The 14,808-nt window shown below is 38.8% G+C and overlaps 2 protein-coding genes across 6 annotated transcripts in view; one reads left to right on the top strand and one right to left on the bottom strand.

Annotated features, from left to right (window-relative positions):
* Positions 1-5,605, top strand: part of USP37 (ubiquitin specific peptidase 37) — a 40,641-nt gene extending 35,036 nt beyond the window's left edge. For all 4 annotated transcript variants that reach the window (XM_089520383.1, XM_089520384.1, XM_089520380.1 and 1 more), the window contains 3 exons: positions 63-132; positions 1,358-1,496; positions 1,768-5,605. In XM_089520383.1, coding sequence (XP_089376509.1) covers positions 63-132; positions 1,358-1,496; positions 1,768-1,849 — 291 coding nt within the window. In that variant the 3' untranslated portion in view covers positions 1,850-5,605. The remainder of the gene's footprint in view (positions 1-62; positions 133-1,357; positions 1,497-1,767) is intronic.
* VIL1 (villin 1) overlaps positions 5,599-14,808 on the bottom strand; it is a 68,001-nt gene continuing 58,791 nt past the window's right edge. For both annotated transcript variants that reach the window (XM_089520385.1, XM_089520386.1), the window contains 4 exons: positions 13,703-13,891; positions 11,523-11,591; positions 8,698-8,835; positions 5,599-6,476 (listed from right to left, as the gene is read on the bottom strand). In XM_089520385.1, the coding sequence (XP_089376511.1) occupies positions 6,363-6,476; positions 8,698-8,835; positions 11,523-11,591; positions 13,703-13,891 (510 nt within the window). In that variant the 3' untranslated portion in view covers positions 5,599-6,362. The remainder of the gene's footprint in view (positions 6,477-8,697; positions 8,836-11,522; positions 11,592-13,702; positions 13,892-14,808) is intronic.

The following is a 14,808-nucleotide window of genomic DNA, read 5'->3' as shown; positions in this document are numbered from 1 at the left end:
TTGAGCCAAGTGAAAAAACTGTTCATATGCAAAGCAAAATTAATAGTTGATTCTTTTCCCAGACAGGAGAGCTTCCTAATTCGTATCGTCTCATTAGTGTTGTCAGCCATATTGGAGACACATCATCTTCAGGTATGAATTGCTTCTCTGACAGCTCTGTTGTGTGCAAGAAAGGATTCTTTTGGCAACAGAAAGCCCCAGGGAACAATAATGTTAACATTTCCTCTTTTGTACTTGAAAAAAATCAATTTCCCCATAACAACTATGTTAAGGGTGTATCCACATTGCAAAATGAAAGCAGTTTGACACCACTTTAACTGCCATGAGTTTATTGTACAGAATCCTGGGATTTGTAATTTGGTGAGGCACCAGAGCTCTGACAAACCAGGCTGAATACTTCAAAGTACAGATCCTAGGATATTGTAGAATAGAGTTATGGCAGTTTCTGCAGGGATGTATCCTGGGAGACAACAATGTAATAATTTTGCATTGACCGAATAATAAAGATTAGAAAATCCTTTAAAGGGTTGTTAGAATAACTAGAAAATCAGCTACTTAAGTGGAATCTATTAAATTCATCATATTAAGTAGCACACCCAATCTGTTTGTTAAAGATAGTATTATTCCTTATGCATTCCAGTTGTATACACTGGATGATCTCATAACTAAAATAGAGTGGGCTCCAGGATCCCTTGTGGATACCAAAATCCATGAATGCTCAAGTCCCATTATTTATTTATAGTATTTATACCCCGCTCTTCAGCCAAAAGGCTATCAGAGCGGCTTACATTGTTTTAAATTAGACATTTTCCTGCCCTTAGGCTTACAATCTAAAAAGACAAGACACAAAAGGAGAAGGGAATGGAAGTGGGGAGGGGGAAAAGTCCAGCAAACCTTCTCTCCCTCGGATGCCCAGACCAGGGCAGATGGACTGGAGGGAGGGTCCTTCTTATTTTTCAGGCAAGGCCTGGAGTTGGCCTGCCCATCTCTCAGTCTGGATGATGGTGGATAGAGGGAGGGCCTTCTTCTTTTTCAGGCTAGGCCCGATGGAGTTGGTCTGCTCATCTCTCCCTCTGGATGATGGTGGATAGAGGGAGGGCCTTCTTTTTCAGGCTAGGCCCATTGAAGTTATATACAATGGCGTAGTAAAATGGTATCCCTTACATATAAAATTAAGGTTTGCTTTTGGGACTTATTGGCGGGAGGACAATATTTACAAGCCATAGGTGGTAGAATCCGTGGGTGCACAATTCATGGATACAGAAGGCAAGCTGTAAACTGACTTGTAACGGTTTTGTCCCTAATGTAGCATATAAATTGCAATCTATTTTTTCCTCTTTCTTTTCATTGTTTTAAGGTCACTATATTAGTGATGTATATGACATTCGTAAGCAGGCATGGTTCACGTACAATGACTTGGAAGTATCCAGAACTCAGGAGGCCTCTGTGCAGAGTGATAGAGACCGGAGTGGCTACATCTTCTTTTATATGCACAAGTAAATATCCTTTATGTATTATCCTCTTCATTTTGATGCGTCTAAAGCTTTAATGCTTTCGTAGAATTTGTCCCCAAGGTATGGCCTTGAATTGTTTATGAGTGCATATGGGAGCCTTAATTTCCCAGCCCTTAAACTAGGAGGAAGTAAGGTTTCCAGGCCATTCTTGGCTCTGTGATTCCCTGCAAATCCCTTGAATACAGTACCTTGTCTTCTGCATCACATGCACCTTTGTTACCCCATACTGATACGAACCTCTCATGTTCCCTAGGGACATTTTTGATGAGTTGCTAGAAGGGGAAAAGAATGTGCCTTGCATGGATGTGGGAAAGCCAGTTCGACAGCCCCTGTGAAGAACATCTTTTCCTGAGCACAAAGGATGCTGAACTTTTATCTGATGTGTAGGAGCCACAGACCTTCAAGAACTCAGGGCACGATTGAGACAAATCCCTTGGATTGGAAGAATGGACCATTGACTTCATCCATGCAGTTAAACATCTTCGGCCCAGAGTTCTCTTCCTTTTCTGGTTATGATATTCAAGAAATTATTTTGCCAGCTACAAGATGAATAGCTCCTTCAGAAATTCATCAAAGGATAGTATGAGAGGTGACTGTTAGTTCACCCATTTGGCTATTATAGGGAAATTGAGAAGACCCATTTTGGAAACTTTCCCCAACATGAACAAAAATAAGCAATAGTTTGTAGCCTGGCATATATTCAAAATATTTGCTGAAAACTACTTACAGCTAGGCAGCTAAGTGGAGTTACCTGGAATTGTGAATGGATGATTTGGGGCACTTACCATTTATACTCCAGGATCAAAATGATCCAAAAAACCTGGTGCTCTGGAACCTGTTGCATATGTCATCTTTACAAGTTCACTTTCTTCCTTGTTTAATAATTATAATAATATATGTATATTTTATCTTTAAAAGTTTTTATTCTTTTTGACTGCATTCTTTTTTATGTACTGCCATTTGCAGGACAATTTTTTTCTTTGTGAGTGTGTGTGGATGTCAATCTGTATCTATTTGCTGTGTCTCACTGAAAACTCTTCCAGTTGGGCTGTGAGAGAGGCAGCTAACAGTGACAATTCACGTCTAGCCTTTCTTTGGCAGGCCCTTTTCAAGCAGTGTCCAGCCAGTGCTAATCAGTAAAAGAAGGATGAACAATGCTTATTCTGCTTTCCTTGTAATTGCATCAACCTTCAGGCCTGGAAAAACTATCCATGCTTGAAGGGAGATGTCTTTCCCAACTTCACTACATTGAACAAGACTCATATGCTGACATATATTTGGCTTTGACCAAATATATTTGGTTTTGTTCCAGTTATGTATTAAGTGTGGTTCAATCAAATGAAACTACTTTCCTCTGCAAAACTCCCAAACATGTTATGAATTGTTTACTAAACATTTTTGGGCAGAAATATTAGGTTTTGTTTTATTTGCATAAAAGGATGCTTATTTTGGCCAAAAAAGAAAAATGCAGTATAAAACTAATTTGTGAAAGTTCCTCATTTTGTACAGGAATTTAATTGTGATTTTTCTCATGTTTTAATTTTATGGCAATGAAATTGCTAATAACAGAGGTATTTCTTGCTTGCTCCTAAGTCAGTCTTCTCATTTCAGATGTTTAGCAGGAGATGAAATGGTTCTTTTCCCCTTTGTTGGGAATTTTTCTTTGATTATAAGTTCATGGTCTAGAAAAAGCAAACCACTTGAAGTCCGCAAGCAACATATTTTCTGATCCTGAAGGGTTTACTTGCAGGGTTTATAGAATTACAGGATATGTAATGCAATTCTAAGTGACATTTGCTCTGTGTAGCATTATATTCTGATACAACATTATTTACTGTTTAGCTGCTATGTTGAACAAGGCAAAGTTCTCAAAGGTCTCACTCCCAAAAATATGCTGTATTTCTGTTGCTATAATTTTGTAATGTTGACAGTTGAAGTTACTTTAGTCTGGGGTTTTTGTTTGTTTGATTTTTAGAAAGGAATAAATCAATTTTGTTTCATTGAAAAAGAGAACTTCAAAATACATGATAATCCTGCAAGTGGAGTAAAATTAGACTTCTGTTGTTGATTTTGCGACAGTGGTCTTCTCCCCTCCTTTCCTCTCCCCAACAAAAGCTTGCTTACACACACACAGAGAGAGTTAGACATTTTCTTCCAGTTGTCCCCACATCTCCATGTCCTCATAAAGAATGGGAGGTAACATTGGGGACTTCAGTGGAACACCTTTCTTCCAGTGGGAGCCTTGCTAGCATCATGATTACTTCCATATATGGATGGAGGGTCTAAATCCAACTCATGATAATCACATCTGTGGCCTTGTGCTTGAAAGACGACGAGGACACATTAGGTAATATATTATAGTCAAAATATTCTGGTTTGGTGTTTTATTAAGAAATTGTAGAGTGTCTGGGTGTAATGGTAGCCCAACCTAATATTTGTAAGATTCTTTTTCTTCATCCAGAGTTGAGCATAATACAGCATGGAAAAAGTCTTCCTTCCTTTGGAAGCCTGGCTCTTACTTGGCAAAAAGTGCTGACTGACTGTGTCAAGCAACAAGTCATCTATTTTTGTGTCACCAAAATAGGGTGGCAAGGAAGGGACCCTGTAGGACCATAGGACCATCATTTGGAGTTATGTTCTGGCTTGCCTTTCATAGTCTGTTCAAAATCTGTAGAAAGCTGGCTTGTTGTAAAAGGATAATGCTTTACTACTTACTAAATAATTTTAAGGGTATATTTTGTTTAACATATTGTGATGTTGAAGCTGCTGTACAAGCATTTGCCCTTCATAAAGTGTTTTCTAAGCCATTCATGGTTACTTTTAAAGCCAAATATTTAGAGTATATGGTTTTGAGCAACTTCTTATCATACAATCTCTTAGGAAATCATTTGGAAAGCTCTTGAGAGTCTGAATTGCAACTGCTGATATCTACAATTTTGTTTCCTGTTAAAGGGAATTAGATTTTGTGAAGGTTTGCTTTTAGAATTGTGGTATGAAACATTTGAGACATTTTCTCAAGGATGCCATTCTTGGTTTCAAAGGAATGCAGCAGCTATATATGAGTCCATTATGAGTTTATATATATTTATTTGGCTTTTCTGTTCTATTTCTGCTTTTTCCTGCATATTTACTTTTTGATGAAGAAAAATAGCCATACACGTGTTTGCACTAAATAAGTAAACCCTCAACTAACTCCTCCCCTGCCCAGTAAAATTAATCTTGTCCACGCAAGGATTTTAAAAAATAACTCAGGTAGGTCATTTAAAAAAAAACACCCCAAGGACCCGTGTTTCAATTAAGTTTTTTTTCCCCTGGCCATGAAATAGAACCTAATTGAACATCTAAACATGGAGATATATGGTGCTGGGCACCATCTTGCTTCAAAAACCGTTGCTCCAGTTTTCCTCTCACAATTGGAAATGTAACAGTTAGCATTTCATAAAATGGAGACATAATGCTCAGGTCTGGAAAGATACTGAAAGAAAGGATTTTGCAGAGTTATCCATTCTGGGTCTTTTTCCTTGTAGAGAATCAACATTCACTGCTACCTGCTTCATGCATGCAGGGTCTTTGAGATGTTAAAGGGTTAACAAAATACTGTCTTCACTGCAGCCTGTTTGAGGGTGGATTGGTGAATTAAATGCAACAGCATTCCACTTCAGATTCCTGGAAGTTATATTGTCTGTGTTGAGAGTCTGGGTAAGAAGGGGGTTGAACATTTCTTAATTAGAGCAACTGTTGTGTTTTTTAATTGATCTAACATGGGTGTTAACTGTCTTTGAATGAAAAATGGAAGTGTGGGATATTTACCCAATACTGTGTGCTTCTAGCATTAATTCACTCTATTACTCCCTATGTTTTAATGAGTTATCCTTTAGGCAGCAAATCCTGGACATGGGGCTTTCAGGGACTGCTTTGGTTTTTTATGTTGGGAATCACTTAGTGTCCCTTGACACTTGATATGAAGCAGCACTTTTCTGTGTTTTAGCAGACTTGTACCTATGTACTCCTTACAATTCTGCCTATTTTTTTCCTCTTTAAATGATGTGTATATCAATCTCAGAGAAATTAAACACTTTATTAATACTGAATTTCTGATTTTTCTTTCTAGAAAGCTGCAAGAACCTTGCAGCTTAACTCTGCTCTTCTAACACACAGTTTTTATTGCTCTTCTCTAAAACTCTTGATATTAAAAGTAATTTTAATTTTTTCCCTACATCTTAGAAATGTGTTCCATACTTGGAGGGGCAGTTGAGTGTTTGGTGGGTTTTTGTGGTTCTTTTGATATACATGAACCCACTTGATAATCATTTAAAGAGTCTAGATGTTTAAAGCCTGCACACTAAAACTTATTTAGGCAAGAGATAGAAAGATCAGTGGGATGTTACTCAGATGTGGTAGTGTAAGCGTTTCCTCTCAAAGTTCCAAATAGGCTTTTGCATGTTGAAACATAGTTTCATAAGAAGTTTCAGAAGAATGGAGGATGGTATGATCTGCAAGACAACCTGGTATTGGTGGCTGACAAATATAGAGCATTGTCATAGGGAAAAATGGAATTGAGAAGAGAAACAAATCTAATGGAAATCAGGGGAGATATTTGGCCCTCCTGTTGTTCATGGACTTCAGCTCCCAGATACCTCAGTCAACACAGCCAATGCTAAGGATTTATTGGGAATTATAACTCAAAATATGGAAGACCAAAGGTTCTATTGCAGATTATAATTTGCACCTGCAAAACTCCCAGTGTGGTGTTTGCTTGATAATTTGTTGATATTCCAGCTACCAAGCACTAATTAATTAAATTAAATTAAATTAAAAATATGAATCTACCTAATGGTAAGTATAAATTTAGAAGAGTCCTTTTTCCTTCTTGAGAGACTGTTGTTTCCATGCAGCCAGTGTAGCAAATTCATGTCGAGACATGCCAAAAACAGCAAGGAAGTCTTCTTCTGACAAATAGTCCTACAGGAAGAGAGAAAGGTAAGGTTGAGAGATGGGAAAACTACAATTAAACAGTGAAAATACTAATTTTCCTGGTTTTCTGTAACTACTGGGAGAAAACCTATCTAATAAAACCTACAAGATGGAACATGCTGTCAATTCATATTCTGAAACTAGATGTGTAAGCTTTTGAATGTTTATAATGTGTTTCTCAATTTCATTTTAATGCTCGTTGTTTTACTTCTGAACTATAAATCTAAACATCTGATATAAAAGTCTAAATAAGGTTCCTAAATTTCTGGTCAATCCCAAAATAATTTGTGACCTGAGGAGCATGACTTTAGAAAGGGACTGAATAGATCTGCAGGCGTGCCTTCTGTAAACTTCATATAGCCTTTGGAAGATGTGTTTGTATATCAGCAAGCTTTTATCCATATGTTTCTAGATGACTAGATGTTTCTACCACTGATTTAGCAAGTACTTGGTGCTGGCTAGATTTTGTGGTGTGAACTGTGTGGATTTCTGTATACAGCCACTGTCCTGGCCATTGTGGTGACAAGATTTGTGTAAACTACAGGATTGTCAGTTTGGCTTGCTTTGTAATGTGCCAGTTTAACCACAATGAAAATGAACTAGCTGGCCGATTCAGATTATATCCACTTCACACAGGAACACAAAGTATTGTTTACTTTCAACCATAAAATACACATGTTGCACATAAAATGTGCACTGTAGAAGAAAGTTGAGGAAATTGAATGGAGTGGATTTTTGTGTTAACAATAGCCACTGCTTATAGGAGACACTGGGTGGAAAAAAGCTTCACTTGGACACAATTTCCCATACCTCTTGGAACAAGATATTTCTAAGTTTGCTTGTTTTTATCATACTGATTTAATAAAATCCATCTTTTTATATATAATATTTTATTATTTTACAAAAAGAAAAATAATACATTTAAAACACACACACAAATATCAGCATATATTTATAACATTGCTTGGCACCTCTCTTTACACAAAATAACACCATATCTTACTGCGTTCATTCCCACTATGATTTAAATTGAATTACGAACCAGGTTATATGTCTATTGTTCCCACTTGAAGTTGGTTTTGATCTGTTTCTGATCTGATAGAGTTCCTTAAAAGCAGGGTAAATGCAGAAAACCAGCTCTTATTTGACACTACTTTTCAAGAGGTTCTTTTGAAAAGAACTGAATCACAAACATACTCAACAAGTGGGAGCGACCTTCGGATCAGAATCACATCTCACTGGAGGGTTGGGGCTATGGCAGAGGGGTTAGCAGGGGGTGTCACCCAGCCAGCCTTCGGCTGCTTGATATCTGCCATTTTTTGAGCACTGCCCTTTGTCTACCTGTGCGTGTGGTAGCTTTTAAATTTTCCATCTTTACACTGATAGATTCCTTCTGAATCTGGCCATGATCCTTTTTCCACTGTAAAAGTTTAAAATTTTAGTTTGCTTTTCTTTTGGAAAGGATCTGTTGTGTGTGGGAGGGGGATCTGATGTGTTTTTGGTTTGTTTTTTAATTTACAGAATCGGTAATGCGATTTCCCATCATCCCGTGGAGGCACCTAATCGAGCAAGGGCTTTCCTATAATGACCCTTGCCGGCAGATCACGAGGCTAAAAAGTCATCGGAAACAGGGAAAGTATTTGGGGAGGGGGGGCACCATAAAGGATCTAGTGTCACTGAAATTATGCATGGCTATATTACCAAAATGACGCCTGACCGTGTCACCAATGACATGGCGATACAGTTAGCTTGATTGGCATTTTAAAAAAAACAGAATGGATCAAGCAGCGCAAATTCTAGTGAGGACAATAATTGTGTCTGAAACCACCACCCTGAAAACAATGAGGATTAAAAAGATCATGTTTCGTAGTGGGAATGACGCTCATGTGGAATCGATTCATCAATCCGATGTGAAAGCGAATTGTGAACCGGGTTAAATAGTAAGAATGCGGCCACTATCTCTTCCAATCACCAATTCTCCCCAAGACTAAACAATCATTATACATAAATTTCTTTCTATTCCCTGCTGCTTAATCTTAATCCTGTTTATGTTAATCTTCTTTTGTCTTCTCATCTTTCCTTCCTACCCCAAAGACATCATCTTAGTGAGTAATGGTCTTACTTTTTTGCATCTAAGTACTACACACTGCTCTTGAATGAAGGGAAATTTCTATAAAGAACTCTGAATGCCAATCCTGCAATTTCTCACCTCCTTCCTTGTAGGATTTACATCTTCGGGGAGCTCCTCTGCTGGCATGTTCACCAGTTTCTCCAAGGGATATGTACACAATGACACATTGCCAAAAGTAGTGCTGGCAGTGAAAACCTCTTTTGCTTCAAGGATTTCCTAAAAGAGAAAAGGAAGGGGAAACATTCAGAGCTATTCTGTATTCTGTAATAAAGCTAGGCTGTATTGATGTTATTGTGTGCCTTTAAGTAGTTTCCGACTTAATGGCGACCCTAACATAAACCTATTACAGTGTTTTCTTGACAAGATTTATTCAGAGGAAGTTTGTCTTCCCCTGAGGCTAGGAGAATGTGTGTTATGATTATTTAAATTGAATTGAAATGTGAATTATGACTTATATTGGTAGGCTGCAATGTTCTAAATCAACAACACACTTTGAGAGCATATATGGGATTGTGTATTTTAGGGTGCAGCATGAAAAGTAAGTGATAAATGACCAGTGAAAGCACTGTGGATTATGGGTCATTTTGTGAGAATAATCAAGATTTCTTTTAAAGGCACTGTAGTTTAACAATCGGGATAGTTGTTTGAGTCTGCCACGGCCAAAACAGTAATAGTCTTGTGGCACTTTTAAAGACTTAACAGATATATTGTAGCAGAAGCTTTTGTGCATGAAGAAATACCCTCAGTTGGCATATTTGTATACATACTCGTGGTTCTAGACAGAGTTTGGAAATTATTTCTTAAATGTCATTTGTTACTGTTGGCATTATAAGATTTCTTATTAAGTAGCTTGTATTAGTCACTACTTTTCATTGCTGGAGGTGTTAGGATTAAGAGAATGGCATAAAACCTGAAAAATTCCACTCCCAAGTTCCTAAAAAAAATATTGAAAGAAAATCTCTTTTTAAAAATGTCTTGCAAGGTAACTAAAGATAACTCTGGTTTTAGAGGGAATGAAACTTAATCAGTGAGGTGGGAGAGAAATGAAACGTGAGAAATACAGAGTGAAGATTACCTTCATATTTGGTTTATGTAACATTCTTACAGTGACCCTTTACAAAACAGTGCTACTAACACAAAACATCCAGGCATTGGCAAGTTAATCGCTAATTATCAGATTATGGTGGAATGAAAATACACTATTTTGAACAGGACACAGGAGATAACACTATGATAAATTGTAATTCAGTTGATCCCAGACACTGCCTTGCTTTGAAATTCTTCAAGAATGCCTGCATCAGAGTAATTATAAAATAATGTCCCCCAGTGTTTACATAACATCACTTTTATGAGTGGTCACTGTAAAAATGTTGTACACATTTAAACTTATGCACAGTTGTGACACTTTGTACTAGTTACATTTTGCCCCTTCTGTCCATGCCACTCCAGGGCTCTCATTGGGTGTGTGCCGCCACCAACAATGAATGCTTCAGCACACTGCTCCTCAGAAAACTTTGAGGGAATACCTTTCACTTTAAAAAGGCATAAGCTGCAGCCTTAATTGACTGAGCACCACCAAAGTGGGTTTTTTTTCTGTACTCTAAATTATGGCAGACAACAATTTTGCCAAGGTGGAAGAGTGCACTCCTTTTGCACGAGGCACCCGTTGCTACCTGTTGTCTGGGGTTGCTTGCCCTCTGCCCTGCCCTTCATTCCAGTAACATCATCAGTCATAACAACAAAGAAATGGAGAAGGCCTACTGTAATAACAATACTTACAAGCAGCTAGCATCCTCTTTAACAATGTACATGTTCCCTTCTCACTAATTTTTCTTAGGTCCTCTTACAAGAGCTTGTCTGAGGAAGAGATCTATTCACTAAACCACAGGTTCCCCATGGTCCCTCAGCCCTCCCAGTGTACTTTTATTGTTGAGTGCCTTCAAGTCATTTCCTTGACTCTAAGGCAGGCCTGCATAACATATGGCCCTCGAGGTTGTGGAACAACTTCAAGGCTCCTCTGCCACTCAGCCTTCTTCAGAGGAAAGGTAAACGCTCACCCTTGAAGGCTTCACCACCACTGGGCTTTCTCCCAAAGAGAAGGCCAAGTGGCGGAGAAGGAAAAGGGGCAAATGCTCACCCCTAAAGGCTTCGACCCTGCTGGGCTTTTCTTCAAGAAGAAGGCTGGGCAGTGGAGCAGGAAGAGGGGCAAAGTCTTGCAAGGCTTCTCTACCACTCAGCTTTCTCCTGAGGAGAGGAGGAGGAGGAGAAGGAGAACCAAATTACTATTAATATCAATAGCAATAAATAATTAAATTATTAATTAATTAAAATCTATATGCAGCCTGAATAATTTTTACTTATTTTAATTTTTGCCCCTACCTACTACCAAGTTGTGCAGATTCCCTCTAAGGGGAACCTATCATAGGGTTTTCTTAGCAACATTTGTTCAGAAGTGGTTTACCATTGCCTTCCCCTCAGGTGGAGAGCTTGTGATGTGCCCAAGGTCACTCAGTGGATTTCATGGCTGAGTGGGGAACAATCTTGATCCCCAGAGTCATAGTCCTACACACAAACCACTACGCCACACTGGCTTTCAATACGCCTTATGCTGCCTTATACGGCATACCCCTTATGCTGCATACTTCAGAACTTGCTTCTTTCAAACCTCTGGGACATACAATTTCCCCTTTAAATACAATTTTACTCTCCCTGTTGTCCAGCTTTAGGCCTTAAAAGACTTTTTAAAGAAACTGAAAGTGACCAACTGCTGGGTTTTTAAAATGCCTTTTAAGGCCTACAACAGGACAAGGAATGTGCACAAAAATTATGTTTAAAGGGCTAACTGCATGCCTCATCCAGAGTATATAATTTGTGGGGCAAAAAAGCAGCAGAGCCGTACTTACAGAAGTGAGCTGCTCTAAGCTGTTATCATCAGCCAATTCAGCTTTCAGCTCTTCATAGCTTTTCTTGTCCTGTGTAAAGACAGACAAAAAGAATGGGAGTTTTGGTTTTATTTTAGGCACTCAGAGGGATGCGGTGGCTTAGTGGTCAAGACACCAACTCTGACGCTCAGAAGGTTAGCAGTTTGAGGCCCAAGTGCCGCATGATGGGGTGAGCTCCCATCACTAATCCCAGCTTCTGGCAACTTAGCAGTTTCAAAGCATGTAAAAGTGCAAGTAGATAAATGAGTACCACTTCAGTGGGAAGGTAACAGTGTTCTGTGCAATCATGCTGGCCACATGGCCACGGGTCATCTTTGACAATGCTGGCTCTTTGGCTTAGTAATGGAGATGAGCATCACCCCCTACAATGAGTTATGGCTAGACATTCATGTCAGGGGAAAACCTTTACCTTTTTAGGCACTCAAACATGTTGAGCGCTGAAGAATAAGCAAATTCCATACAACGTTTAATCAAATTACAAACAGGTTCTCCTGAATTAGTGCCCCTAACTATCTGGTCCAGTTGGCTAATATTCTGTTCAGGTTTACAGGTTGCAAATCCTAATTCTGGTAAAGCACCATAGCAAAGAAGATGAAAGGACACACGTTTCTTTCCAAATGATTATCTTTGTATCAACATGGAAGTAATTTACACTATGTCTGCTTTGCATAGTGAAATCACACAGTACCAGGTTTAGGCAGAAGCTAAGAAGGTTAGAGTTTAGGTCCTCTGGGAAAATTAAATTGTCAAAGAAAATTAATAGAATAATGACTATATTTTGATAGTACTGTGGGACTCTTAAACCTGGCATAGTTTAGGGCAGAAGTGGATCACATGTCCATCTCAGTATAGTTGGGCTGCAGCCCCCAGCATTCCTCACATCAGCTTTGCTATCTGGAGCTACTGGGACTTGTATTCCAACAGAAGGTGGAGGAATATATAATTCCTATTCCTGGTAATAGTAATAATAACAATAATATTTATTTATTTATTTATTTATTTATTTATTTATTTATTTATAGCCCGCCCAATCACAAGGACACCGGGCGGGTTGCAGCAATAAAAATATAGAGAATACAATAAAATAAAATACAATAAATAAAATAAAATAAAATAAAATAAAGTGACATGAGTTACAGAAATTCATAGTTAGGCCTGATAGAATTGGGCCTGTCTTTTTCACTCCCTCCCAGGTCTGATGATGACAGTTGGGGTGGAGGGAGGGCTCTTCTTCTTGAGGCAAGAATATAATTTTTATTAATTTTAATTTAATTCTTCTCATTAATTTAAGAGAATATGTATTATCCTATAATTTCTTAGATTGTACGCCATAGGCAGGTTTACTCTTTTATATTTATTGTTTTTATGTACAGCGCTGTGCAAATCTACAGTGCTATATAAATAATAATAATAATAATAATAATAATAAGAGCAGAATGGGTGGACAGAGTAACGTAAGTCACAGTAAACGGGGAGAGGAATTAGGTAGGGAAGGCCTGCCGGAAGAGATCCGTCTTAAGAGCCCTGTCATGGATCTCCTTCGGCAGGTCGTTCCATAGCTTCGGAGCAGCGATGAAAAAGGACCTCTGGGTAACTGAAGTTAGCCTAAATTTTATTGGCTGAAGTAGATTCTTCCCCTTGGTACTGGACCTTCCTGTTGTGTGCCTTGAAGTTGTGAACCTATCTTGCAGTTTTCTTGCCAAGGTTTTCTTTTGCCTTCGTCTGGGGATGAGAAAATATGAATAATCAAGGACACCCAGTAGGTTTTCATGGACAAGCAAGAATTTGAATCCTGGTCCTCTGGAGTCCCAGTCCAACACTCAGATCACTATACTATGCCGGTTGAACAAGGCGTCTTCCTGCCTGAACCCGCCTTTTGCTAGGCTGAGAAACTCTGGCCTGTTACAGACTGCCAAAATAAAGCTGCTTCAGGTCTCTTTGGAGGTATGCTGTTTAAATGATGCATGCATCCTAAGAATCCGGAAGCTGCACCAAAGCTGCCCTCCAGTGCTTAGGAATGGAGTGTGGCTTTGGCGCAACCTCTGGACTCTTAGGACCCATGCATCATTTAAATAGCATACCTCCAAAGAGACCCGAAGCAGCTTTATTTTGGCAGTCTGTAACAGGCCTGTGACACTTACTGTCCATTTGAGGGGATCCCAGGCTAGGAACCAACCACTGAACGTTGGAGGTTCATAGCCTTGCTTCACGATTACAATTGGAGTCTCAGGGTCACGGCCTCCTGGATGAGTACGTAGGTACTCCTGGGCGGTGACAGCAGCAGCTTCCTTCTCAGCCTCATTTGCATTTTTGCCAATCCAGAAGAAAACCTACAGGAAAAACAATGATTACAAATGGAAGCAAAGGTGGAGTCTGTATGCACTGTTACAATCTTAGCACCACTTCAACCTCGTAATAGATATTTACGTATGATCCCCAAACGTTTATGCTTGTTGGGAATCTACTTCCTGAGAGTAAGCCCCACTGAACTTAACAGGACTTTCTTCTGAGTAGACACACACAGGATTGCAGCATAATTTGTTTCACTTCCTTCCCATAGCTGTGCAGGCTATGGAGGGCAAATGTCCTTTTGTCCTCCTAGAATTCAAGCAAATGTCTTAAGACTGTTCTGGTACTAGCCCCCTTCTAATGAATGCTCAGTCTTTCTCTTCTATCTGCAATGGTTAGATCTTCTGGTGGAATACAAACAAGCAATGCTGCAACTCTTTAAAGGTTCTCTATGTTAAGTAACAACAAATCTATTTGTCTATATTTTTCTAAGCTTACAAATATTGTTTCCTTAGGCACCAGTGCAAGGGATGCTGCAAATAATCTGCAACAAGACAATGTAGTCTATGCAAGCTATATTTGGAAAACTACAAGAGAATCTTTTATATTCATATATTAGTGGTCTTAAGGGAGAAGGAAGAATCTGATTGGTAATTTGGAAATGAAATCTGAACAGAAATGTAGAATGGAGCAGAGAGAAAAAGAAATACAGAATGAGCAGGCAAAAGATAAGGGAAAGAGGAGGAAAACAGACTGCTAAGATAAACATTTGAGGATAATATATTGTCCATGACTGAACACAGATAATTTCAGCAATTGTATCAGATGACAACACAAGATATGAATTTTCAGCCTGTAGCGTAAATCATGGTGATAAAAATTATTCCAGGGCAAATGCTCCTAGGGATTGAACAGAAAAAACACATCCCCTCTCTCTTGCTCCCTCACTCCACCTCAA

This window comes from Sceloporus occidentalis, unplaced genomic scaffold, assembly GCF_023333645.1.
Source record: "Sceloporus occidentalis isolate IW3139 unplaced genomic scaffold, rSceOcc1.0.p SCAF_4, whole genome shotgun sequence".
Taxonomy (NCBI): Eukaryota; Metazoa; Chordata; class Lepidosauria; order Squamata; family Phrynosomatidae; genus Sceloporus; species Sceloporus occidentalis.
Note: the sequence above shows the minus strand (reverse complement) of the source record. Positions and strands in the feature narration are given on the sequence as shown.